This window comes from Centrocercus urophasianus, unplaced genomic scaffold, assembly GCF_019232065.1.
Source record: "Centrocercus urophasianus isolate 14NV4802_14NV808 unplaced genomic scaffold, USGS_Curo_1.0 seq_29, whole genome shotgun sequence".
Taxonomy (NCBI): Eukaryota; Metazoa; Chordata; class Aves; order Galliformes; family Phasianidae; genus Centrocercus; species Centrocercus urophasianus.
This window is the reverse complement of record NW_024884855.1, coordinates 5367270-5393313: the sequence shown is the minus strand read 5'-3', so window position 1 is coordinate 5393313 and position 26044 is coordinate 5367270. Positions and strand designations below refer to the sequence as shown.

Below are 26044 nucleotides of genomic sequence, written 5' to 3'. Positions count from 1 at the left end.
AGGGGCCGGAAGGAAAGTCTTGTGCAGGCAGCAAGTCTCCATGAGCTCTGGGCCAGCCTGCACATGCTGGCAGGGCTGGGGGTGATAGCTGAGGGTTCTGTGACCCCTATGATTTCAAGACCTCAGAGCAGTGTTCCTCTCCATCCACCCTGTGTGAGACTTGAAGGAAGGCAGATGTGCTCTTGCCCACAGCGCATCAGCTTTTGCTTTCAGGGAGCAGTAGTGACCAAGCACCACATTTCCAGGGCTTTAAACAGCATCTGTAGCTCAAAGAGCTTTACTGTCTGACTGTGATACTTCTCTTTTCCTTATTATTGGTATTTTCATACTACATAACCAATCCTACATCAGCTTCAGCAACTCCATATGCTGAGTCCCAGTAGCTTTGCACCTGAAAATACTCTTTTGTTCTGCCTGGGTCAGCAGGTAATCTCTTTATTCTGTAAAATGTCAAGCGTGCTGTAAGGCTGGGTTCAGATAAAGTGTAGAGAGAATGTGAGACATCACATAGCATGTTCAGTGCTGAGGGTGGGTAGAATAGCTTGCAGGTTTCTCTTCTTGACAGTTTTTGCTCTTGTCATTGAATTTATCAATTCTGTCATGCTCTGGTTTGAATGGAGTCCTCATGAGCTTTCATGATGCATACTAAAATTCTGTAGCACGTAGTAAAAAAAGTACTGTGAGGGATAATATTTAAATTAGAGTCAGCAGTTTTCACAGGAGATTCTTCAGCCTGGGAAATGCAGAGTGTCAGAGTGACTGGCGGACTCAGCTCTGCTGGCAGCAGTGGTCAGCAGTGGGGCTGAGTAAAGGAGGAAGAAGCAGTGGCCAGGGAGGTGCAGTCGGTCTTGTCCTGTCACTGTCAACCCATGTAAACAGTCATTAACTAAGCACGAAACTTCAGCTGGGTTAGAGCATTTTAGATCAATTAAGCACATAAATCTAGTATTAATTTAGTAATAAAGTAAGTTAATGTGTCACTTGCCCTCTACTCAAAGCAATAACTGCCCATTTATTAATTAATTGGTTCCCTTTGACTCTATGAACATTTAAATACATTTTACCCCATTACAGCACATCACCAGGTTTTGGGGGTTTTCTCCTGGATTTCTAACAAAACCTCTCTGTGCATCAGGGAGCATCACGTGGGACACAAAGTTCTGCTTCCTCTGTCTGTGTGCTCCATGAGTCCCATAAGCATTCCTGCTTCTGGCTGCTGGATGAATGGATCCCTTCATGTCGCCCCTTGGCAGCTCCCCAGAATTTCTACTGGGGAGATAGCCTGGCTCCCCTCCTGCATGCTCGAGATATCTGAAGGGACAGGGCACAGGCCAGCAGCCAGAGACCTCTGATTAATATTGGCATTCAGTAAATGTTAATGCACGAGTGTCAGAAGCTGATCAAAAAGCAGTTAGACCTCTGTTCGTATAGTAGATGAATTTCCAGCCTGATGTTTCAGTTTTAGTGTTCCAGTTACTCAGTTGTGCCTAAATGTACTGTCTGCCACAACCATTTGGCACACAGTTTCCAATGACTTTTATTTCATGCTCGAGCTATCTGAGCTATGGTCATACCGGTGAGGGTTAGAGGTTTAGCCCTGTAGGCAGGAATCAGGAAATCCTTTGTCTGGCCATTCTTTAAATGTTACTATTTACTCTGCCTTGCCACGTCCCTGTGTGAAACAAGTATCCAGTAGGGCAAATGGTGCAAACAGGAGCTCTGTAAGAGCTAAGGAGAGAAGCTGCAGCCTAAAAAAAAAAGGCAAAAGAAAACAGGGCCAATTTGGGATTTTAGACACAAACCAATCTCTAACTTAGAGGGCAGTCAGAGAAAGCTTTGCCCAGGGACATCCTGTCTCTAAGCAGACTTAACAGGGCTTTTTCTCTAAAATGTTCTGCTGAAGGGATGATAAGGGAGAGGGTGCTGCACCTGACTGACTGATGCTCCGTGTGCAATGATAACTTCTCTTCTGAGGTTTTTCTCTCGAAACCTGGTAAACTAATAATGCAGGAACTCAGCATATAAAAATCACTGCTGCTTCCTATTTTAATTTGTGAGTGAATACGACTCCTAAAAAGTAAGCCTTCTGACTAAATCTGCTTTGTAACCTCCTGCATATTTTCTGAATTCTGTCTGTAGATCAGAAACAAAGATCAGAAGTGCCATCTTAACGCTGAAACGCTCGTACAGCTCAATTACAGTGTGCTTTGTATTCAAGCCATGTTCAAAATCAGTACATGTTTTACTGCCAAATAAGGAGAGAAAGCAGGCTTCCTTTTTTAGAGAGAAGTTTTCTTTTAGTTATGCCAAAGTCATTAAAAAGTGCATCACTCTGATTTTCATTTAGTAGTTTCAAGAAAGGGAACGGATGTGAAAATGGCTCCTTAGCTCAGCTGGAGAAGCATTATTTCCTTAGAGAGCTAGATGTATGAGGGGAGATTGCGCACAGTGGCTGGAGTCATTACACAGCACTTAGTGGGCAACACATTTTCTCCTCCTTTCAGTGTCTTATACTATTAAAGAGAAAGAACAAGCCGGTAGTTGTGCAAGCTGTACCAGGAACAGCACCTGGATGATGTGTAATAAAATATGGAGATGGTGAAATGTGACATCTCCAGTGACAGGAAAATGACTTCTAAGAAAAAAAGCACAAACAGAAGCAAACATTAATCATTTCAGAGTGCTGTAAGCATGCTGCAAAGGTTGGATGCTGCTAAATCCTAGCAGAATCTGGAGCTCATAATAGAAAACAGGTAACTAAAGAAACGGCCTCCACAAATTTGGCAGTTTGGGTGGAACCTGGGTTCTCTTCTGGTGTTTGTTGTTTTCTTTTAATACTAGAAGATATGGATTTGTTATCCCTGCTGTCAGAACAGTTTAATCACTTCCCTTCCTGCTCACATCAAGTATTTGGTGGTTCATTTGGCTCAGATCTCACTCCCAGGCTTTTTGTGTTTTTTTTCTTTTTTTTCGAACACTTCAGTATTCTGAAGCACACAGACTGGGAAGATCTATTTTTTGCTTGTAAGTAGCTCAGCCCCACAGTTGCATGTGAGCTGTAGCGACTGAAATAGCAACATGCATCTTCTATGCAAAGAGTGCATTTGAAAATGTTACAGCTAACTTTCATCTGTTCCTTACTGCTTTATAGAAGAGTTAGGGGCGCCGTAAAGCCTTTGCTGTTTCAGTTTGAAAATTTGCTTCCCTATAGGGCTTTTTATCCTGTTCTGTTTTTGAAAGCAGTGCTAAATGGCCAAGCAAAGGAAAGACATAGGTAAAAGATGGTAGGAAGGTGCAATGAAAGCAGCCTTATGCTTTGACATGGGAAAAAGTGGGATTTTTTTTTTTGGTTGAGTTTATTAATGTTGGTAGAATATATAAGCAGCAGTTCAGGAAGAAGCAGTTCGTGGGAAGGTCTGAAGAAGCAATAACTTTCAGAGTGGGGTGGGAAGATGAAAATTGTGGCACGGAAAAGTAATCAGAAATCTGATTGCTATCTAAGAACATTGAGCTGCACGCTTTTTTTTTTTAGTGGTGTAAGTAATAAAATTTGTGTCCCTTCATCCAAGATCCTGAGACGTTTTATGAAATTAGCAGGGAATATTTTTTTTGTCAGATGTTGTTGGCCCTGTTCTACCCACTGCTTAAAGAATCGGGGATGAATAACCTGATTTGGCAGCTTGGACGCCCATAGAAGCAACTCACACTTACCCACATCGTTTGGAAAGTTTGAATCCCCATAGATGCACATGGATGAGACGACTTAGAGCTCAGCTGCACCGCCCCAGCAGCACTCCCTGGTGGGCATGGTTAGTCGTGTGGGTGCTGGGGAGAAGAAATCATCTGAGGAAGACATTTATCAGAGACAACAGATGGCAGAATGTCAGCTTTCATGTTGCTGAGTCCATCTGCGATGAATTTATGCCGTCTCTCTTCACGTGCAGTTTTCTCCATATTTTGATTATTTTTATATTAAAAAAACAAAACAACCACTGGAGTTGCAAACTCCCATGTCGTGAGAGTTCGCTGTTACATTTTTGTCCTTGGAAAAGCTGTCCCAGCGTTTCCTAAGAGACATTGGAACTGAGGAGTGGTGGAAACGCAGAGGCAAATCCTTGAAAGTCCCCTTGGAGCTTTACTCACACAGGGGACTGGATGGGGCTGTTGTCAAAACAAGGCAATGCCTAGTGGAGTCATTACTGCAAAAATAGACTCTTGAAGTTTCCTACACTAAAAACAATTTTAGAATTTTTCTTATTTTTGGCACACTGGAGGAGTTTGCTCTCTGAGCCACAGCATCAAAATGTTAAGAAGCAGGAAGGTTTTTTAAGACTCCTCTGAGAGATTTCCAGAAGATGGAAAATAAGATTTTTCTAAGCCAGCGCAAGTTAACTCTTAGGAAAAGGTCGACAAGAAAGAAGTATCATGAGAAATGTCTTCTAAAGCTCGTATGAAGATGTGATATGATTAAAGCATCAAATGGATAGGATGAGGAAATTGCATATGAAGAAGCAGCAATAAATTATGTAGAGTATGAGGCTCTATTACAAAGCTTGAAAAATCCAATTATGTCCGTGTAGATATGGAATAATGGCCAGATAAAACCTGTATCCATCAGCGACGAGCAGCCCATCTCCTGTGGAATACCCTAAATCTGATGGATGTTTGGTTTCCATAATGACGCCATTGCTTGAGAAAGGACATGTGTAACATAGTAGTTCAAATCCTGTACCATATCTGCTACGCTGTTCAGAACTAAATCTTCAGTGTTTGTGGTAGCAGACCTGTTGTCTGCCACAGATTTATTGCACACTGAATTTAAAACTGCTTAAGAGTGTTGGAAATCACATTGGTAGTGCAGATGATTTGGAAATCCTTCGAGTAGTGCTTTTTGGTCTCACGGTACCCAAATGATGCCAGAGCTGATGCCTCTGTGTCTCTTAGTGCTGTGTGTCTCTTCCATGGCTCTGTGACCTGTGTTGTTAGCTCTGAGCTGAACCTTGGGCCCTGAGGCTGGTGCTGCTCCACACGGCCCAGTGCTCTTCTCCTGTAGGGCAGAGAGTGACAAATGGCCATCCCTGATCATTTTAGAAAAGCAACGTTCTAGTCAGCTTCTGAGCAGTTAGTGCAGTGGCAAAGCTACTAAAAGCATTCTGATTTGTGTGCTTACTTACGGGTTCAGCTTATGCCTGTGAAACAAGTCCAGTCTAAGTAAAGCAAATCCAGCCGTTCTCATTTTGTTGGTGTTTGTGCATTTGCATTAAAGCTTAAGGGATTGATAGGGTAGCACTGTGTTCATAGTTTTTTCAAGAATTTTATAAAGAAAGATAAGAAATAATTCTGCCTTTCACGTTATAACATTTGCATTCAGGATGCTGCAATTTAAATGCATCAGGTGACATTTTATTCCCCCCCCTTTTTTCATCTCTCTTTTTGTTTTTATCTATTTATACCAATGCTCTTCCCTGACCTTTTTAAAGGGCCAATGTTCTGAATTCTGCACTTCCTGCATGCTCAGTTGCCAGAAAGTTCCCTTCATTCATGGACTTTGGAAAGCAGAAGGCAGCAGGACAAAAGCAAGAGCTTGTGCAGTGTACCCAGTAGTGGGGGTGTCAGTGTCACTGCAGTGCACAGCACCACTTGGAGAAATCTGCTCAAAAAGGGAAGAGCTGCTTGAGGTGTCTGCTCAGAGTAGGTAACTGCAGCAGCATTTATTGGTAATGCAAACATGCTGTGGGAGCTTAGCTGCATGTTTATATTCACATTGCAGGAGCATGTACTAAACGTCTTACAAATGCTCTGTGGGGCACAGTTGTAGGTTCTCATTTGAAATGAGTTGGTAAATATTTAAATGTACTGCAAAGTAAGAGGAGTTCCCTGAGCTACACTGCAGTCATGAGCTGTCTGGCAGTTAGCTAGCTGTACCAAATGTGACACAGTGTGTAGCAGCCGGTGTTGTTTTTTTAACTAAGTATAAAAATATTAATAGGGAACCTTGTAAAGCCCAGTACCAGAAACTGCAACATTCAGACCCCCAGCAGCCTGGTTGGGGAGCTCAGCTGGAGAGTTGCATTGCTGTCATGCACTGTTTGCAGTTACTTGAAAGTAGAATGCAGCTGCCATGAAGCTGGAGGCTTCTGATCAAGAGTTAATGCGAAAATAAGGATAAAATGTCTTAGATGGAGCCTTATGTGAACTAAGGTAAAATGAGATTCTTTTTTCTTAACCCTGGTTTTATCTTAATTTTAGTTTCTCCTGGTTGGCTCTCTTTTCATATCATCATTATTTTCCTTCCGTTGTTCACTTAGATCAGGAGAAAGGGTCAAGTGTCTCCATCTGATGGCAGTCTGCATTGCGTTTGGCCAGCCACACTGTGTCACTGTCCTGGCAAGTGCAACTGCAGTATTACCTGAAGTTCAGGATGCCAGAAAGCACCAGAACTTGTTCACATTGACTAACAGAAATGAAATATTATTGCTAATGCAATTTTTTTAACATTCTTTCAAGAGAGATCTGCTGGCTGTCCTACAAAACCCAAGAAAGAGACGTAAGGGAAGAATCATCACTTCTGCATTTTGTTGCTTTCTCTGAAGCTTGGCATAGCTTTAGAAAAAGCAGTGTTTCAGTATTACAGCAGGCATAGCAAGGAACTGATGAAATGCAGCATTAGACTATAGAAACAAATCAGTAGGTTATGGTTTTGCCCTCCGTCTCCTTATCTTTCTTTTCAGGACTGGCTGCTGCAAGCGTTGCTGGATGGCTAGTGAAGAATCCTTATGAACTGTTTGTAACATTGGAGGGGTTTTGGTTCCTTGAAAGGCCTACATGGCATACAAATGGCACCTTTAGCTTTCCCTCAGGAAACATCCAGTATGCTTAGAGTAAGCTCTTTCTTCCCTAAGTGCCAAAATTGCTCTTGCCAGAGCAGCCAGTAACATCAGTCATCCTGGAGCAGGGCATGGAGAAAAAAGAAAGCCTCATCCACCTTTTCCACTTTGGTGTGCAGCTTTGTGCTGCACATGCCAGCAGCACGGCCTGGGCTTGCTGGGACAGCCCACTGCATCCTCAGGCAGGATCCCTTCGCTTCTGGCAGATCTGAGCTGCACTGGGTCCCCTTGGCTCCCAAGGAGCATAAATGGATAACAAGCCATTGCCCAGTGGAGAGCTCTAACTTCAGAGTTCCTTGTATGAATTGCTGCTCTACAGATAAAAGGAAATCATCTGCTATGCAGCAAATTGCAATGTTAGGTGTAATAACTGTGTGTGAAGCAGGCTGAGTGAGCCTTCTGAGAAATGCCCTTTTCTTGTTTGTTACTGCTATTTAGAACCTGATAAGATGTTCCTGGGAAGCATTCCTTAAGAATTGTTAGCAGGAGGGTTGGCTTTTGCAGATCCCAAAGGCTTTGCTGCTTTTCAGTTGGGCTACATTGCCTTGCTGGAGTATGGATGTTGGAAAGCGCATTTAGCTGTCTTCTGATAACCTTGTTGAATAGGATTTTAGGACTAAGATTTACTGCGAAAACATTTGTGCTACCAAGAATGGTCTTTCTTCGCTCCATACGCCAGGATTTGCTTGTACAAGACATTAAAAAAACATAGAACTGTGTATGTTAGCAAGAAAAAGAAGCCTTTAAACCGTTACGGAAAACACAAAGCTGTGAGTCTGGAGTTGTTGGGACCTTCTCATTTTGATCATGGCTGCGTTCTTCTGTTGCCAATTTTAGACAGTAAAGCTAAAGTGTTTGAGGATTTGTTAGCTATAAACCCCATCTTGTAGTGCTGGCTGAGACAGTTGTGAGTTGAGGAGTTTTGAAATGATCAGGCATTCTTCTGGGTTGGGGGTTTCTGTTGAATTCAAGAACCCTTCTGTTATAAAATGTGAATACAGGATGATAAATCAGCAGAGATAGCAGTTGGAAGAAATGACTTCATGGGAAAGAACTTTACATCCTGCTTAAATATGGTCAATAAAATTCTATTATTTTCTTAAAATAATTAACTCAAATGAGTATTTAGTTTTGAAAGGAAATAAATAGATGACCGAACTTTCAGGCACATTAATATTTGATTTGGAGATAACTGCATAAATATTGAATTTGAAGATTACATTCCAGAGCACTGCATTAAAATTGCAAGACTTTTCTATTATCCTTCATAATGGAACATGAAATTAGAAACTTGTTCATGGAAAGAAAAATGTTGCCACTCGCATCCACACATTGTCCACATGGTTGTGTTAATAGAACAGAGACATCGCTGTCAGCAGGACGCCGGGAAAGACCCTGAAGTCGTTTCTGGTCTTTTTGAAAAGCAGTACACAACATTTTGTAATTCTCATGACTTTTTTTTTGGTTCTTTGATTGATACAGAATGACACTTTAACCAGGGAATTAGCCTACAAGGAGCAAGACCCCTCATCTTGGCCCATTAGCCGGGACATCTTCGTTCCTGCAAGCAGCCTGGCCAGCTGCCGTCTGCTATTGCTCGGAATGCACGGCATGTGTTCAGCACAGTGACTTGCCTTTATTAATGCTCTCAGCCCCCCGGGTAAACCTGTGCTAATTCATGGCAGTCCTGCTTCCCTTAGGGAGAAATTATTCTGAAAATGGAATAACAAATAGAAACCTGTGTCAGACTGTCCCCGAACGTGTGGGCATACAGTCCAGCATGTTTTCAAGCACAGATTGATTTTCCAACTCCTTTTTCTTATTATATTGGTCTCAAATAATTCATTTCCATAACACTGCAGTTCTGTGGTTGCTCCTCGTGTTCATGGTTCAGCAGTAAACAAAACATTGTTCCCTGTAGACTTGAAAATGAAGCAAACATACTCATTCTACAGCAAAGAGCAATGCAGTTGTATTTCTTCCTAATTAACTATACCCCTGTAGAAAAATTCACAGGGTAATAACATAGAAGGTAATTGGTCATTTTGCCTTTATGTACAGTTAGCTGTTTTTCAGCAGCGCCGCGTTTATTTGGAGAAGCCGACGGCACAGACTGGTCGTAGTTCCCCTCTGCAATCCGGTGGTTCCCCAGTGGTTTGCAAAGAGTTAATGAGCAGTGCAGAATTTCCTGCCGTTAGGCACTGTAATGTGCACAGTTCTGTCTTAGGACAGCAGAAGGTGTAAATGATGTTGAAAAGCAATCTGTTGTTCTTTCCCCTGTATCCAAACATATAACTAATGAATCATTTATTAAACCCCTCTGCGTTGTTTATGAGCAGAGCAGAAATACAAGCAAGTGACCTCTTGGTCCTGTTTTGTTTGAGAAAGTAGCTTCATTATTTGTAGAGCTAGCGCCCATAACAAAACACAAATGAGCGCTTAATGTCCGGCTTTGCTTTCCCTCAGGTTCATTAGAAAACAGGGACTGGACCGGCTCTTCCTGGAGTGCGACACGCACATGTGGCGCCTGGGGGACAGGAAGATCCCCGAGGGCATCGCGGTGGATGGGGGGTCGGACTGGTTTCTCCTCAACAGGAAGTTTGTGGAGTATGTCACTTTTTCCAACGACGACCTCGTGACAAAGATGAAGAGGTTTTATTCTTACACGTTGCTGCCTGCCGAGGTGAGTTCGGAGAGGTGCCTTCGTTTTCTAAAGGGCAGCTTCGTGCATGTCTCAAAGATCACAAAGTGTGAGGATTTTTCTGATGTCAGTGGGCTTGGGATCGTCCTGTGGTCAGCAGTGAGAAGTGTGTCAGCGTCTGTCAGCGTCAGATCTGCTCATGCAGTTTGTTTGTGGGACATCTTTGCCAGGAGTGGTTTTGTTTTATACTTTCAAGCCTATTAATCTGTCACTGAACAACTAGAAATCCAGCCGGGTGTGGAGATCGTTCCTCCACAAGGCTTCTGAGGGCTGTTGAAGCTGGCATATTGTCTTCCTAAGTAGCTTTGCGCACTGTTACCCATTCCTTCTGTTTAAAGACAAAAAGTCTCCAAACAAAGGTTTATTGTTCCATTCAAAACTGCGCTAGAAGGCATCGTTGCAGACGGGCTCTGTCACTTAGGGATGGTTCCGGCTACAGGTGCTGCAGGTCAGGAACTCACAGCAGGCTGGGCTCTCTCCATGGCACTGTGTCAGGCATCACACAGTGTCCCCAGGCAGAGCTGAGCCCTGCAGGCAGTACTGTGCTGGCCTGGCAGCTGCGTTGCACAGGGCTGTGCTCCCAGGGAGTGCAGCATGCAGCCATCCTAGCAGCACCTTACGGCTCTCTTTAAGGTGGCAGCTTTTCTCCTTGCCAGCAGCCCCTGAACACTGTGAGGGATTGATGAGTCTGATCTTGCAGATTTAGGCTTATTAGCTTGCAGTGGAACGCGGTGATTGTCATCTTATGATAGGAGTTTATTATTCCACACACATGTTGAATAATTCTGCTTTAATCCCGTTTCTGTTAAAAATCACCTTTTCTCTCAACTCTGATAACCTTTTCATCCATTATCTCAGAGAAATTTCTGTATCATTATGAAAGGACACAGGGCAATGGGTAATTGGGTAAGGTTTTTTTTTCTTCCTCCCGCTTGAATGAGAATGGATGCCTTTATGGGTTTAACTAAACAGTTCAAGCATAAAATCCATATTCACTGGGCTGTCATTTAACATTAAAAGGGTAGGGGGATTATTTGGGGGGCCAGCCATGGTAGTGTCATGCTGATTATTTATAGATCTTGCTGATTTTAAAGAGAAGTCTCTACCCCTAAAATTGTCTCTTACAGAGCTAAATTTGATCATATTCCATAGTTTCTATCTACGAGGTTTTCTTTGCAAGATACGTGACTGGCTTCTTAAAATCACTCTGCCTTCACTGACCTGTTAACCTGCTATATCAGCCCCCATTACACATGATTTATGTAATAGCTGATATTATGGAGATATAATTAGGATAGCCCAATAGGACTTCCTTGCTGCCTTGAGTCAGCAGATAAAGACTTATGATTTCAGACGTAATTGCAGAAGGCAGAACGTCCTTCTGATGCCTGGGGTGAGCTGAGTATTTCAGTGCAAGCCCATTCAACCAGCAGAGCATTTAGGAGTGTTGGAGGTGCACAGACCCACCCAAGAGCAGAGACTTCTTTTTATTCCATAGTAACCAAGTTGGTGGTTAAGGTTTGAGAATTGTTTTAGGGAACAATTTGAGATTTATCATGTGTGTACTCATGTGTTCTGTCTGTTTTTCAGTCTTTCTTTCACACTGTTCTGGAAAATAGCTTGTACTGCGACTCCATGGTGGACAACAACCTGCGCATCACAAACTGGAACCGTAAACTTGGTTGCAAGTGTCAGTACAAGCACATTGTTGACTGGTGTGGCTGTTCGCCCAATGACTTCAAACCAGCAGACTTCCACAGATTCCAGGTAACTGAACCATTCTCTTTTCTGATACCCACAAAGGGCAGGTATACCCAAGCAAGGTACCAAAGAGGTGTGAGGATGCAATTATCTTCAGTCCAGGAGAAGGAGAAATGTGGCTTTTTGTATTTTAGCCTTTGAGACTAATTGCTGTGCAGCAGGGCCCCAGGGTTGCTCTTCAGACTGCATGGCATTGGTGGGCCTCTTGTACTAGAAATGAGGGAAGCTTGACACCCATCACACTGTACCACTTGGGCTGATGAGTTTTTTCAAGTTCCAGCTCAGGTGCCTTCATGATTTCATGAAAGTTGTGGCTTAATGTTGTTAAGGGTTCCTCATCTTCAGAATAAAGCTTTAAAATTGACTAGAATTGCTTGCATAGCACAAGGCAAATCAGTTTTCATTATTGTATTCTTTAAACACAGTTATATTTCTGTTTGCCTCGTGGTTTTGGAAGCCAGAGTTAGGAACTTCTGGTCATGCAGGCTTGGCAGGACTGCCTCAAAAAGTTTAATTGGTTGCTTTGTGATACAGTATCCTCAAGGCAGACATGAGAGCAAATCCTTGTGCTCAGGGGAGCACTCACTCTCCAGACTGTATCTGGCTTGTGTATCTTCTGTTAAGAATGAACAAGTGCTTGTTTCATGGTCACCAGATTTGCAGTTCCATCCCTCCGGCTCTCAAGGCTCCGTGCATAAAGCATGTTTGTTCAGGCTTTGTGTGGGATAGGGAATGAGTTACCCTACAGCACAAAAATGACTGCTCCAAAACAGAGACTTTTCTTTATTGTGCTGTGCTGCCTACCAGACATGGTTGAAGTCAGAGACACAGGCGGTCAAAAAGGAGCAAATGAGATGTTATCTAGGAGGGGCTCTGCTGTCCCAGACTCCAATCCTGGGAAAGTCTCCAGCACAGAACACATGGGAAGCCTTAAAATGCTCCTGCAAATTTGCAGAGGTGGATCTGCTCCAGGCTGGGAAAACAACCCGCAGCAACTATCAGGTAAACTGAGCAGTGAGGGAATGTTCAGCATTAGAATAGACATTAAAGGCCCCCTATGACACTGTGCCTGATGAGAGAGCCCCTCGGATGAGCGCGCCGTGCCAGAAGTCTCACTTGTGGTTTCCACAGAGACACAAAGCAAGCTGCAGAGGAGGAGATCAGAGAGCCCACAGCATGTGCTGTCTGAGAGTGAAAACGAACATCCTCAAAAGAATTTTCAACCATCTCAGGCACTTTTGAACTCCTTGGCACGTCAGAATGCATGTCTGAATATGAGCAAGGCAAAACAAAGGATCTTTAAAAGCTTTTAAAAGTCAAGTAGCATATGCAGTAGTATGCCTGAAACTGTGTCAAGTGCAGAGCAGAGGATCCCTGTGAGACCGCTGACACGGAGGTGTAGGGTGCCTTCCTCATCCCTCCTGCGTGTGGAGAGCTTTCAGAGCAAGGCAGTGGGAGGTGGCTCCTGGCACAAAATGCTTGGCACCAGCAGAGAAAAATTACTGTTGTCATCTGTGCCATTTATATTTATGCACAGATTATATTTGTTCTAAATTTTCCTGGTTCTTGTCAACCAGGTATTTGGGCTTAATACAGCTGCTGTCTCACAGCCTTGGTGTCCAGATGTGTGCATTGCTTCACTAGTAGCTGGACATGAGACCTGGCTGTTCCTGCTGTCTGGTCTGGAGAGTTCGTTCTGAGCAGGCCAAAGCAGTGTTCAAGCACCAAGATAAATAAAAAGGGCCTTCTAAAGACTGTGGGTTTTTCTCTGAAAACATAAAAAGAATGGACAGCAGGGAAAGAACCCAAACTGCGCAGTAATTCTGATGTCTTTGTGGGCTATGAGGATAACTGCTTTAGAAACCAGACTTGAAAGAAACTTCTGTCTGGTTCATTTTTAGATGAATCAGGTGGCAGCACAGTTGTCATTATTTTGCCCTAAGTTACAGTGCCCATTTTGCTTGTGTTTACAGCAATAAACCAAGCAGGACCAGGGTGTGGAGTAGGAACACAGTAATCCCCACACATCATTTAAATATTAGGATTCTTTGTGACATATTTTTGACTCTTGCCTACCAGCAGTGACAGAGTGTGGCTCAAGGGAAAAGGCCAGCTGTTGTTACCAGTGCAGGTAGATGAGTCCATTTTGTCTGTAGGGAATAGTCAAAGCTGTGCAGATGCAGACTTCATCACACCGCTTGCCTTCAGGACCCGAGAACGGGCCCTACCCTGTTTTATTCACTAGCACAAACTGTCCAAAAAGCCTGCTGCAGCTTTGTTTTCTCTAAGACTGCGTTCACACGTTGCATTTGCCGTTGTGTCTGTTACCTGTGAGAGTATTTGCCTGCAGAGTAGTCTGTAAAGTGATTGAGGAATTGTGGCTGAGTTTTAAAAGCACAGCTTACCGTGTTGACTTCTAGCAATATCCCAGCCATTATTTCAAAATAGCTGACCCACTTGACCACTTAATTGGATGAGTGAAATGATGGAGTTTTGCATTATTTGTTCTGTCTGTCCCCAAACAAAAGGGATACAACGCACCATAAGAGATAGATAGGAAAAAATTTTAATTTCTGATATTTTATTTGGCCATTTGTCACACTCAATATTTTTCTCTTCCAAAAATGCTTTTCACACCAATAAACAATGTACAGTGCTCAAACATCCAATGTCTAAGGAACAAAGGATGCTTTTCTATCAGAAGAGTAGCAGTGCAACATGTGATTTTCCTTAAACTGCTCAGTTTCTTTTAATTTGATTTTTTTTCCATATCCTACATATTAGTAACAGCCATAATGCCTCATTTTAATTCTCTAAAATGATTTAGCATTTTCACCTCGTTTGAATGCAGTGCTGCCTGAAAATTCAGGAAGATGTGGTTGTTTGTAATGACAGCGTGCTGAGTAGAGCTACAGACTGTAATCACCCTGTTCCTTTGAGGTTTCATGCAATGGGAGAACATTCTGTTGACACCTCAGCATAATCTCCACCAAGTCAAGACAGCCCAGTGGTGGAGGACCTCCCAGAGAGGGCAGTTGAAGCCAAGTAACGGAAACCTGCGCTGTGCTTCCCCTTTGGTCTGATCTGATCCTGTGCCTTTGCTGGTCGTTGAATTTGTGTGTTTTGAATGGGTGATGCTGAATCCAGGGCAGAACACTCCTGTAGGGCTGGCTGCCTTGGGGGACCTCGGGCCAACATCCAGGCCAGAACCATCTGCATTTTTGTTGAGTTATTGCATAGCTTTTAACTGAACCTTAACCACAGGTGCCGTTCAAGCCACCTTTATCTGCGGGGCAGTTCTGCTCACGTTCTCAGCTTGTCTCTTTTCCTTTCACCTCACCGCAGCAGACTGCCAGGCCAACTTTCTTTGCCCGCAAATTTGAAGCGGTGGTGAACCAGGAGATAATCGGGCAGCTGGACTATTACCTGTACGGCAACTACCCGCCCGGCACCCCCGGCCTCCGCTCCTACTGGGAGAACGTGTACGACGAGCCCGACGGCGTGCACAGCCTCAGCGACGTGGCGCTCACCATGTACCACGCCTTCGTCCGCCTGGGCCTGCGCAGAGCCGAGAGCTCCTTTCACTCTGCTGGGGACAACAGCTGCAGGTCAGTTGGGATCTTGTCTTTTTCTGGGTGTTTCTGAAGACCGGAGGAGGTTCTGCAGGGATGTGTTGGCAGGGAGTTGGTAGCCAGGTGTACAGCTGTGAGTTCCAGGAGTGTTTCTGCCTGTAACAAAGTGTTGGTTGTTCAGAGTTGACGTTAGGTGACCTATTTGCTGTGCTTATAAGGAGCTCCTCTGATGAGGGCTGGCAGGATCCAGCCGGGCACTGCTGCCCCTGCCGCTGCATTTTCTTTATTAATTTCAGCGAGTGTATTACACCCGCAGCTGCTAAAGCCTCCGTGTGATTGCAGCAGAGGTCATGCTCACCTCTATAATGCTTACCAAAGCAAAGGACGGGATTTCAGAATTAGTGTAATCCAGGCAGGTTAATGGTCTTTGCTTGTTTGCTTCCCTGGGCACATACACGGAGCACAGAGAAGTGCTTGCTTGAGCAGGGTTTGCTTGCTTGCTGCAGCCATCCGTGCCAAAAATGTTGCAACAAGTGGGATCCATTAACGTTGAATGAACAAAACATATGTATATATAAATACATACATATATATAGCAAATAAAAGCCATATTCTAAATTCCTTTTTCGTGTGTAAGCCTAGCAAATAGGAATTCAGTATATAAATGTTTTGAAGGGAGAATTCCTAGAGTCAGACCTGCATAGTGAGGGTTTACCTCGTGGTGGATGCTTGCTGCCTGCACACACATCTCAAGCTGCTTAGCTGAGAGGGTTCATCTTTTAAAGTCTTACTGTACAGTCTCTTAATTTCTCCGTCAAAGTGTATTTTTGGGACCCTGCCTTTTGTAGTATTAATAGAAAACACGTACAGGATGAGCTAGAAAGCATTTGAGACAGTCCTTGTAGTTTGACAGACGGAGCGGGCCTGTCTTGTGTTTTTGAATGCACTGTGACTTGTGAAAGTGCTGAGCAGTGTCCCGTTTAGAAAGATGTGGCAATGGTTCTTGGTTCCTATTACAGCTTTGCCATTAAAGGTTAGCAGTACAGAGCAGTAAGAGATCAATAACAATTAGTTATAAATAATCACTAGTAGCATAACTTCCTTATATGAAATAAAGGCAGACTGAAAGAAGTCCTGAGGTCATTTGTCCTGCAGAGTGAAGCCAGCAGAGAGAATGGGAGCTATGTATAGCCAGTACTGAAATAATGCAACAATTACTTCTGTGCTTATTTCGTTTGCTAGCGTTCCAATGATAATTTATATCAGTAATCAGTATCATTTCTGGGGAGCTTTTCATTGCACAGGAACTCAAGGTGCTTTTCAAGCTTGCTTCAGATTATAAATAGGGAAGTCACGTCATCCACTGCTGATTGCAGCTGTCCTCGGGATAAAGCCTGGCTGCCTTACAGTGGGCTGCAGCCCCACAGACAGCTCAAGAAGGAATTGCAAGCAGTGACAGGGAGTAGGGACTTTGTTTCATATCTACCTTATCCCCCTCTAAATGTCCATGGCCAGTTTAAATCATGGAAAAGTGAATAATCTTCAGGTTACGATTCACATCTCTTCTCTGTGGATATTCTGTTGTCCTTCTGCATGTGTGCATTTATGAACTTCCTCCTTCTCTCGTGATTCTGCATGTCTCTAAAGCAGTGACAGCAGGCATGCATTAGGGCTGAGCACCTCAGCAGCATTCCCAGTGCCATCAGGGCTATCAGCAGCAGAAAGTTAGCTTAGCAGTCACCAGACCAGCTCATTTCACACTGCTGGAGGCACTGCGAGGAAAGCATCCACCGCTCTGCATCACACTTAGTGCCAGTCCCATGCTGCTGCCCACTGCTGCCCAGGAGACATCTGTAAGAAACTGCCTTGCACGCTGTTCTAACAAGGGGCAGCCTCAGAAAGATGTGCCTCGTGCAAACTGCTCAGCTACTGCATTAGATTGCAGATCAGCATCTTCAGTGGGAACAGCGTTAATGTGCGCTTGAGATTTAATTTATTTCTCACCATCTCTAGATGTTTTTACTCGCTGCTGCCAAGAGACAATTTACTCAGACTATTTCAAGGGTATTGTAAATATTTGCTGCTGCACATATGAAACAGGAGGCCTTAGTGCTCAGCACAGAAGTCAGATTGTTGCTGGTATTGGCTGCATAGCTGTGCTGTGTTTTCACTCGGTCTGTCACTGCTGGCCCTGTTTGTAGCCCGTCTTGTTATGTTTATTTCTTGGGCTCTAGGGACTTCCTGCTGGCTGCTGCTGGGTTAGGGTAATGGAAAGTCATTCTTGGTTAGCTCTCTTACCACTAGTGTGAGGAGCCAGTCCTCCCCGACTTGAATGGGGAGACTTTTGAGACTGGTTGGCTTTGAATGTGTTGCAAACACGCCTTGATTGACAGTTAATGTCACTGCTGTGAAGTAGCAGATGACTTGATTTTGGAGCTGTGAACATATTTTTAGTTATTAATTCATCTGTGTGTGCACTCATGCATCATTTCAAATCTTACTGGGACTACAGCAGACAATTGACCATAGATTTTAATACTCAGAATCAATGACTACATTGTCTCTAAAATCCAAACTGTAGCAGGAAGTTTCCAAGTCTCCCAAGTAGTGGTTTTGTTTGACCTTTTTTCAGTTTCTTGTTAGTTGTGAGTAAAAAAAACCGTGGCAGAAGTCATTTCAAATCTGTAAAGAACATGAAGGGTATTTCTTAAAACATGGGGACCAGATCCCAGCTCCCATCGCTGCTGCACAGCCCTACAAGTGCTGCCTTTGGGAGTGCATGGGGAGCAGATCTGTGTGCAGAACAGCCTGGGGCATGGGCTCACCCTCATCCAGCCTCGCAGCACCCTCTGCTGTCCCCAGCCTGCTTTTGTCCCATTGTCAGGTAGGAACTAAACCTGCTGAGGGCCGAAAGAAAGGAGAGAATCCAATGTAAGGCAGTAAGCACATTTCTTGAACATCGTTTTTTCTCTGTTTATCATTTATCCATTTAATCTGACATCTCTGGGTGACACATTTTACCCAGAAGAGGTAGAAAGGGAGGGGTGCTGGCTAGCATGGCACAAAGGTATCTCCTAAAGAGCTTATAACCATGTGGATAGCAGTGGATAGCTTCTAAATGAGTATATATTCCTGCTGACATTTTCTGCGTTTCAGGGTAATCAGTACAGCCTAAGAATGTTTGATAATGAGTCATGAATGCATTTGAAATCTCTTAATGTACAGTGGTGAATCCTCTAGTTGAAATGAATGCTTCTTAAGCCATTAGCTCCAAGTAAATGGAGATTTCATGTCTCTCTCGTGTAACTGATGAGTGTGTGCATGTGCTGTTTTGCAGATACTATCCCATGGGCCACCCAGTTTCTGTCCACCTTTACTTCCTTGCTGACCGTTTCCAAGGTTTCCTCATCAGACACCACGCCACCAACCTGGCTGTCAGTAAACTAGAGACTTTGGAAACATGGGTGATGCCAAAGAAAGTCTTCAAGATCGCAAGTCCGCCCAGTGATTTTGGAAGATTGCAGTTCTCAGAGGTGAGTATTCATAGCCACTCATTCACACGAGCCACGGAAGAGATTATGTACTAGTTCAGCAGCCTATGGAAACTGCATTTCCATGTAATTTATAGCTGAGAGCAGCTCCGTAGTGCAATGCAGTTTCTTTATCAAAGGCAATATTGTTTGCCTGCCCAGATCCATGGTTAACTCTCACTTATGTTACTCTCAGTGTCCCTCATTCCCTCTTTGACAAACTGAAGGCATTCACTGTTGTAAAAGGGGCTCAGAAGTTCTGTGACTGTGATTGTTGTGACTGCTGTGAGAGAGATGTGGGAGCTGAAAAATGCCGCGTTTCTGCAGCTCCAGATGTGAGCAAGGATGTGGTAAACGTTCCTCTCGAGAATATGCTGAAAACAAACCATGAAATTAGTGATAGTCAGGCACCAGTGCCACATTTGGGTAGAATATTGATGCTGTAACATGAAAGAGAAAATCATCACAGTAGTGGCTGAGATTTCCCACAAATCCTGTTATTTGTTGTAGGAATTTGTCTCGGTATCTGACATATAGTGGAAAAAGTGTACCCTAGAATGTATCAGGAAAGTTGACCACTAATAGAACCTGACATCTGTGTTCTGTTTTAAAGATACAACTGTCTGAGCAGTTAATTTTGTGATTTTTCTTGTTAAGCCACAAATTTCAATTAGGCCACAAAATTGATTGAACAAATGCATTCCAGTCATTATAGCCAAGTCCATAAATTACCATCTTCTTGGGCAATTAAGAAATGCCTGAGTTGGATTCAGTGTTTTGGTGTGCATGGCAAATCCATGACATTAATGTGCCATTAAAGAGATGGATGGAAGGTGCGTTTCGTTTATCAATGTGTCCGATGGTAGACTTGCCATTTCATGCAGTGATAAATGATCATACAAGCTTTAATTCTTGTGATTTGTAGGAGTACTTCTGCTGTTTATTTGATATTTTTTATCTCACTTTTGGTTTGATGCCTTCTTTGAGTCCTTCTTTCAAAAGCAACAGGGCTGGCAGAATCTTTTTCTAATGAATGATAGAAACAAGCGCATTCACTCAGTATTTGAGAACTAGAATAAACATATTTAGTAAGAATACATCTAACTTCATCTCACTCGTGGGGAGGGAGCACTCGTGGGACCAGAATTAACTCTCTGGCCACACACCAGATCCCCTCTGGCTCCAGTGCATTAGCACCAAGCCTTTTTTCCCCCAGACCGGCCCTGCAGAACAGTAAGCCTGCTCTGCAGATGTCATGGAGCAGCGATGCTCAGTGTCAGTGTCCCCTGCTGGGGAAGCAGCAGTGTGTCAGTGGCCCCTTTGCCCAACACACAGGAAGAGTGTCGCCTTGCAGGGAGGATGCCTGAACTCTGCTGCACTGATGAGCCCGTCTTCACGGCCTCATAGCCAGTAGCTGGGCTGCAGGTAGACATGGAGGGATCTGCTGCTGCAGTGACCTGTGTCAGTGCAAAGCGTGGGAGGGATTTGGTCACTGGGGAGCTTTTTTCAGGCTGAGGAAACCTTTTCTTCTATTTGAAATCTGGGGAAAGAGTTTTGGTGGCTGCTTACATCTCTTGTTTTTTCTCACCTAAACTCTTGGACTGTCCTCTCTTTTCAGAAATGATCTAGGTTTTAAAAGACCAGGAGGCACAAAGTCAAACATTTAATTGTTTTAATTGTTTCTTAAATGTTTGTCTTATTTCTGCCCTCCATTGGCCAGCAGGCATCTCTGCCTCTGAGCCAAATGATTCTCTCAGTTACCCTGATATAAATCCAGCATTAACCTCTTCAGCTTCAGTGTGGCTGCAAAGTCTGTCATCTGCTACAGCTTATTAAAATGCCACCTCTTTGTTGAAGTCCAGCTAATGTAAAGCAAACTTAGCAGTTCAGCTCAGGTGAGGACATCGATGATTGCAGGTTAACCATCAAAACAGAAATTCATGATTTGGGCTCACTGGGACATAAATCTGTGTGGGTTTTCTTTTTTTTTCCAAATTTCATCCCATAATTTGGCAGAAACTTGAAACTGAATGGAGTCTTTTAAATGGGAGTTTTGTCCCCAGCTTACACCAGTGGGATCTGCTGGGAAGAGCACAGACTTGCTGTGTGTGCAGGCTCCGGAGTGCCTTTGTGTCACTGAGACATAACCAGAATGGCTGCAGAGACAGGTTCTCTCTGGGCAGGATCAGCCCTTCCTGCCCTCTGCTCCTTGGCTTTGCTTCTCAGACTTTGCATCCTGAGTGGGGGATTTCACCATACGCTGTGTGAACGGGTTCATAATAGTGTTCCAGTTGGAATGGACTCCTGTACTCAGTCTTTGGCTGAGAAAATAGAATAACCTTACAGGAAATCCAAGAAAGAAGATTTCCAAGTGTTTCCTCCTTTTTTCTTGGAAACTCCCACATCTCCTAAAACTGGCTTGTACATAATACACATAATATATGTCCAATTAGTCCAGATCAATGATAACTTCTACGTGGAAGGCAGAAGATTGATTTGCTGTAGAGTACTAAAAGTTTCAGCTCAGAGTGTATCAGTGGAACACTAAGTTCATTTCTAGTCTTGTTAAGATTCATCACAGAGAATAAAATAAACTAGGTGGCAGGCAATTAGTGCACATTGTGTGAACCTAATGGTCCTGTTTGTGGTGAGCAATGAGACACAAGCCCATAATCAAGGCATAATTTATCTTGGGAAAATTTTATCTGGGGACTGAACAGAGATAGAATTGGGAGTTATAAGCCAGTGGGTGAGTTCCAGCTTTCCAAACATCCACCATGCACAGTGCCTGCTCTAGAAGCCCAAAATAATGGTGATTAAAATAATGATATGGAAAATGTTGCTTTCTGTGCCGCATCTTTTCATATGTTATCAGTTCTTCATTACTGTTTGATTCCAGCCTGTACTTTCTGTATTCCATTTGAAAGTGAAAGTCTACTTCAAATATTCTAAGGGGCTGTGACAAATATTACAGGACTGTAGTAACTTCTGACCTGTAAAATCGGTCATCTCAGTACTGGGAATTCAGCCATGTCAAGTTCAAGGGAGGAGCTGCAAGTCTCTCAATAGTGCTTTAAGTAAAATTCTTTTTAAAACATGGAGCTTCTAAAACTAGCTTATCCTGTAAGCTGTGCAGCACAGAAAGCATGGAATGGACTGCCAAGGGAGGTGGTGGAGTCACCGACCCTGGGGGTGTTCAAGGAAAGGCTGGATGTTGTGTTGAGGGACATGGTTTAGTGGGAGCTATTGGGAATAGGTGAACGGTTGGACTGGATGAGCTTTTAGGTCTTTTCCAACCTTGGTGATTCTGTGATTCTAAGCATGTCCCCCAGCTGGCAACTGGTAATAAAGGGCAGATCCTGCAACAGATGTCTTTAGCTCCATGCCTTCCCTTCTCCAGCATCCTGTGGCCGTCGGTGAGATGGCACTGGGTGCTTCTACCACATCTTTCACCCTCTGCTTTCCATTGTGGGCTTTGTCTGCATGGCAGGATTATAGCTCCACACTGGCTCCCATCCTGGGACTGGAGCTGCCGATGCGGTGGGTGATGGGTTGGTTTGGGTGGAATCTTCTCAAACAGAAGGCAGGGGCCTTTGGGTGAGGTATGTCTCATGGTGGGAGGACCCCCTCCAAGAGGAAAGCTGGCATCACTTCCTGAATACTGTTTTAGTTTGTATTTCTCTGGTATCTCTAGGAAATCCTTGGATGGTGAGATCTCTGAATGATGCTATTCACATTCTCATCTGGTTTGTGGTCAGCACTGCTTTAGAGGGACTTCAGCCATAGACTGAAACACGACCTCCAGTTTGTCTAGGCCTGATACTGTTAACTGCTCTGAACATTGCTGGGTTTGGGAAGGAAGCCTTTAACGTATTTAATTCTTGAGGATAAAGCCTGCCTTCCTGAAGGAGCAGTTCAGTAAGAAATACCAGATGTGGCAGAAGCAACTGTTCCTTACAGGGTTTTCTTTGCCCAGGAGGGTGCAGGTTTGCTTCACGTGTTGTGGTTTCATTATTTCCAGGTCTCTTGAGAGGTAGGCGTGATATCAGCATACCCAACGAGGGTCAGTGGAGTACGTAGTGGGATCTGGTCAGGAAATTTTCTTTCTCAGCTTATTTCCATACATATTCAGTTGGCTTTGTCAGGAGAGTTGGCTCTGACAGCTCCTCAAGGCAGTCACTGCTGGGTCTGATATTTGGGCTGCACTGTCAGGTTTGATTAGCTGGTGTGTGAGGTGAAATACCTTGGAAATAGCAGGCACTGCTGGGCTGATGGCAGAGCAGTAGAAGGCTCGTTTTGTCTCTTATTCTGCTGTGTCATAGTCCTGTAGAGGAATTCATATGAAGAAGGGCGAGTTTAGGATGTTAGAATTTTATTCTACTGGCCTTGTAGCTTTTTGCTAGTAGTCCTCCTGTAATTTGTCTGCCAAACACAGGGACTTATTTAAGTTGGTCTCAGGACCAGACAGTTTCCAAAATACACAACAGTGGTAATAAATATCAGGTAGTTGTTAAGTTTTCCAGATTTGAGGGATTTCAACATTAAATTGGGACCACTTATTTTCATCAATTAAGGTAAAATCTAGAAGAAAAATCTTTGAAGCAAATCAGCTACAATCATTTGTTACACTTTCAGGAAAGCAGGTTCTGCCCATGACCCATGTGAGGTTAATATGAGGGACAGGACAGCACTGGGAAAATGTTCAGTATCCACATTCACTGAAAGAGAGGATCCTGTCTGCGTGTGCATGGGACTCCAGAGACCACCTGAGAGAACCCCGTGGTTTCTGTGTAGGGAAAAGATCGACTCATAGGTCGTCACTGCTGTTTGTTTGGAGATTAAAGCCAAAGAGCACCAGGAGGACTACGAAGGTTGTGGTACCGGGTTGGTGAAGACATCTGTATGTCTCTCCAAGGAATGGCATCAGATGTCTGCTTGCAAAGAAGAGCCAAGGGCTTCGTCTGTTCTTCCCTTCCCATGAGGTCACTCAAATCTTTTTTGATACTGATTGCTTTTGATTTGAGGTCATGAGATCAGGACCTTATAGGACAAGGAAGACAGACACTTCAACCAAAAGCTAATATGTGACATTCAGTAGCGTGATCCACTCTGTTGCCTTTTTGAGAATGGATAGAATGGTTTGTTAACTGTCAGCCCCATAAGTACACGCTGTGTAAGCTGCTCTGAAAGTAATGCCACCTGTTTATTTGCATGGAAACTGCAACAGATATAAAGAGCATAATAGCACTGTTTAATAGAGCAAATTCTCCACTACAAAAAGCACAGTCACCAGCATTAGCTGTGCATTTTCACCAGTGATGAACAAGAGTTCCATGCCACGCTCATATAGAAATCTGCACCAGCAGAGATGACACACTGTCTGATGGCTGCTTGGATGGCACTGTTGCTGAAACGCACTACCCACTGCCTCAGCTGTGCTCACAGCCACTGTTTGGTCTCCATCAGTGGTCAGCAAGTGTCCATGAATGTCAGTGGGCACCATTTTTTTCTGCATGGAGGAATTCAGTTCCACTTTTTTTGCTTTATCTACCCTTCCACGTCAGAGTGCCCGACTGCTGCTGTCTGTCACACAGCAACACCATGCAATGGGATGTTGGTGGGAAGGTTCAACCTCTGCTGCCATCCCACCAACAGCCGCCTCTGACATCATGGGCCAACATAAAGCAGGTGACATTACTTTCAGAGCAGCCCCCACAGACTTGGTGCTGGAAGAGTAAAAAGTAAAGTTGACCTAAGAAGGGTAATTATTACATTTTATTGCTCTCTGTTTACAGATGGATTTTTTTTCAGTTGTGTACAAGTGCTCAATGGCAACAGCTCGTAAATTTGTATCACCCTGTGGGTTATGGGTGAACCATTACAATTCATGTAAAGAACACTGAAATATGAAAGCTGCTTTCATATTTCATAGACCTTTCGTGAGAAAGGAAAGGTCTATTAAATATTTACGCTAGATTGTGAATCAGCTGCTTTACTGCTAGTTAGGAATAATTAAAAAAACAGTGTCACTATTATGACAGTAAGAAAAGAGTTTACCAGAAGTAATTGCATCATGTGGGGAGGGAGTGCAAGGAAACAGCATCTCATGCATAAATTGTAGTAAAGGGCCCAATGTGAATTGTCCTGAAGTCAGCACAAGCCTCATCCTTACTCTTAGCACTAGCTGGCTAGGTCTGTGTTGCAGGCTCCGTCTCTCAAATGTGTACTGTACGTGTTGATATCCCAGGAGATAATAGGACCTATGCATTGCAATAGTCAGTGTTTGGTCACTGGACTTGGTTCTTTATTGACTGCTTTCATGTGGAAGAAATGGAGAGCTACTGGAGCCTATTACATCCCTCTTAGTATGATAGTACTCATCTGTGTACCTTGTGGAAGTTGAGAAATACAGCTTGTGTCTTGAGAGCCCTTATTTGACGTGGCAGTCTCAGCTTGCAGAGATGATGCTAGCAGTGGTGTGCTCTCTGATTTCAGATTGGCACGGAGTGGGATGCCAAGGAAAGGCTGTTCCGGAATTTCGGAGGTCTCCTCGGGCCAACAGATGAGCCAGTTGGCATGCAGAAATGGGGAAAAGGCCCCAACGTCACCGTTACTGTCATTTGGGTGGACCCAGTCAACGTCATAGCAGCGACGTACGACATCCTCATTGAATCCAGCGCAGAATTTACTCACTACAAACCGCCCTTGAATTTGCCCCTGAGGCCTGGTGTCTGGACAATAAAAATTCTGCACCACTGGGTCCAGGTAGCTGAAACCAAATTCCTTGTTACGCCTCTCACCTTCTCAAATCGGCAGCCTATCAAACAAGGTAAGTTTTAATATTTGTTACTGGAATAATACGGTTATTTTGTCTGTATTCATTGTAAATGCCACTGTTAAAAATGAAGTAGTGCAGCACTGGAAACAGCGAAAATAGAGGAATATTATAAATAGTAAATCAGATGAAATTGTTGCACCAAGACAAGTGAAGTGTCTGTATCCAGCCTGTACAAGACAGCCACTTTGAACGAAAGTCTATTTATATCTTTAAAATACACACTGTTCAAAATCCAAGGAAATTCAGACTCAGAAATAACAGCTGTCATAGAAGCCATCACTTAGAAAGAAAAACGGACCCTTCTCTGAAGCTGTGCATTCACATTTGTTCATAAAGAGTTACAGGCGTTTAAACAGCTATCTTGGCAAAGACTGTGTGTTTAATGATATAAAACATTAATATATGAAATACTGAATCAAGGAAAATAACTCTAGGCCAGAGCTACCTGACAGGTTGTCATGTGCAGGCATTCACTTCTGCCTGATCCCTGCCAAAGCCCGCTCAGTACATGCCAAACACACATGTTTCAGAAATACCAGTAGGTGCAGCAGCCCTGGTGTGTGCAGCATCAGACCCAGTCAGACTTCACACAGGGAAACCATTTTCTTTCCCACCACAGCAACACTGAGCCGCCGTAGGGCCAGCAGCAGCCCATGCACTGGGTGCTCAGCTCTTCATTCAGTGCCAGGTACAATGAGCTGGGAGGGAGAGTACAGTCTGCAGCCACACCTGTTCTCTTGTTCGCTGTGATCAAC

At 43.8% G+C, this 26044-nt stretch overlaps 1 protein-coding gene across 3 annotated transcripts in view; it reads left to right on the top strand.

Annotated features, from left to right (window-relative positions):
* XYLT1 (xylosyltransferase 1) overlaps positions 1-26044 on the top strand; it is a 151846-nt gene that overhangs the window by 111751 nt on the left and 14051 nt on the right. For 2 of the 3 annotated variants that reach the window (XM_042827989.1, XM_042827990.1), the window contains exons 6-10: positions 9354-9570; positions 11179-11355; positions 14695-14957; positions 18259-18454; positions 24947-25280. In XM_042827989.1, coding sequence (XP_042683923.1) covers positions 9354-9570; positions 11179-11355; positions 14695-14957; positions 18259-18454; positions 24947-25280 — 1187 coding nt within the window. The remainder of the gene's footprint in view (positions 1-9353; positions 9571-11178; positions 11356-14694; positions 14958-18258; positions 18455-24946; positions 25281-26044) is intronic. The other variant, XM_042827991.1, reaches the window with a different exon arrangement.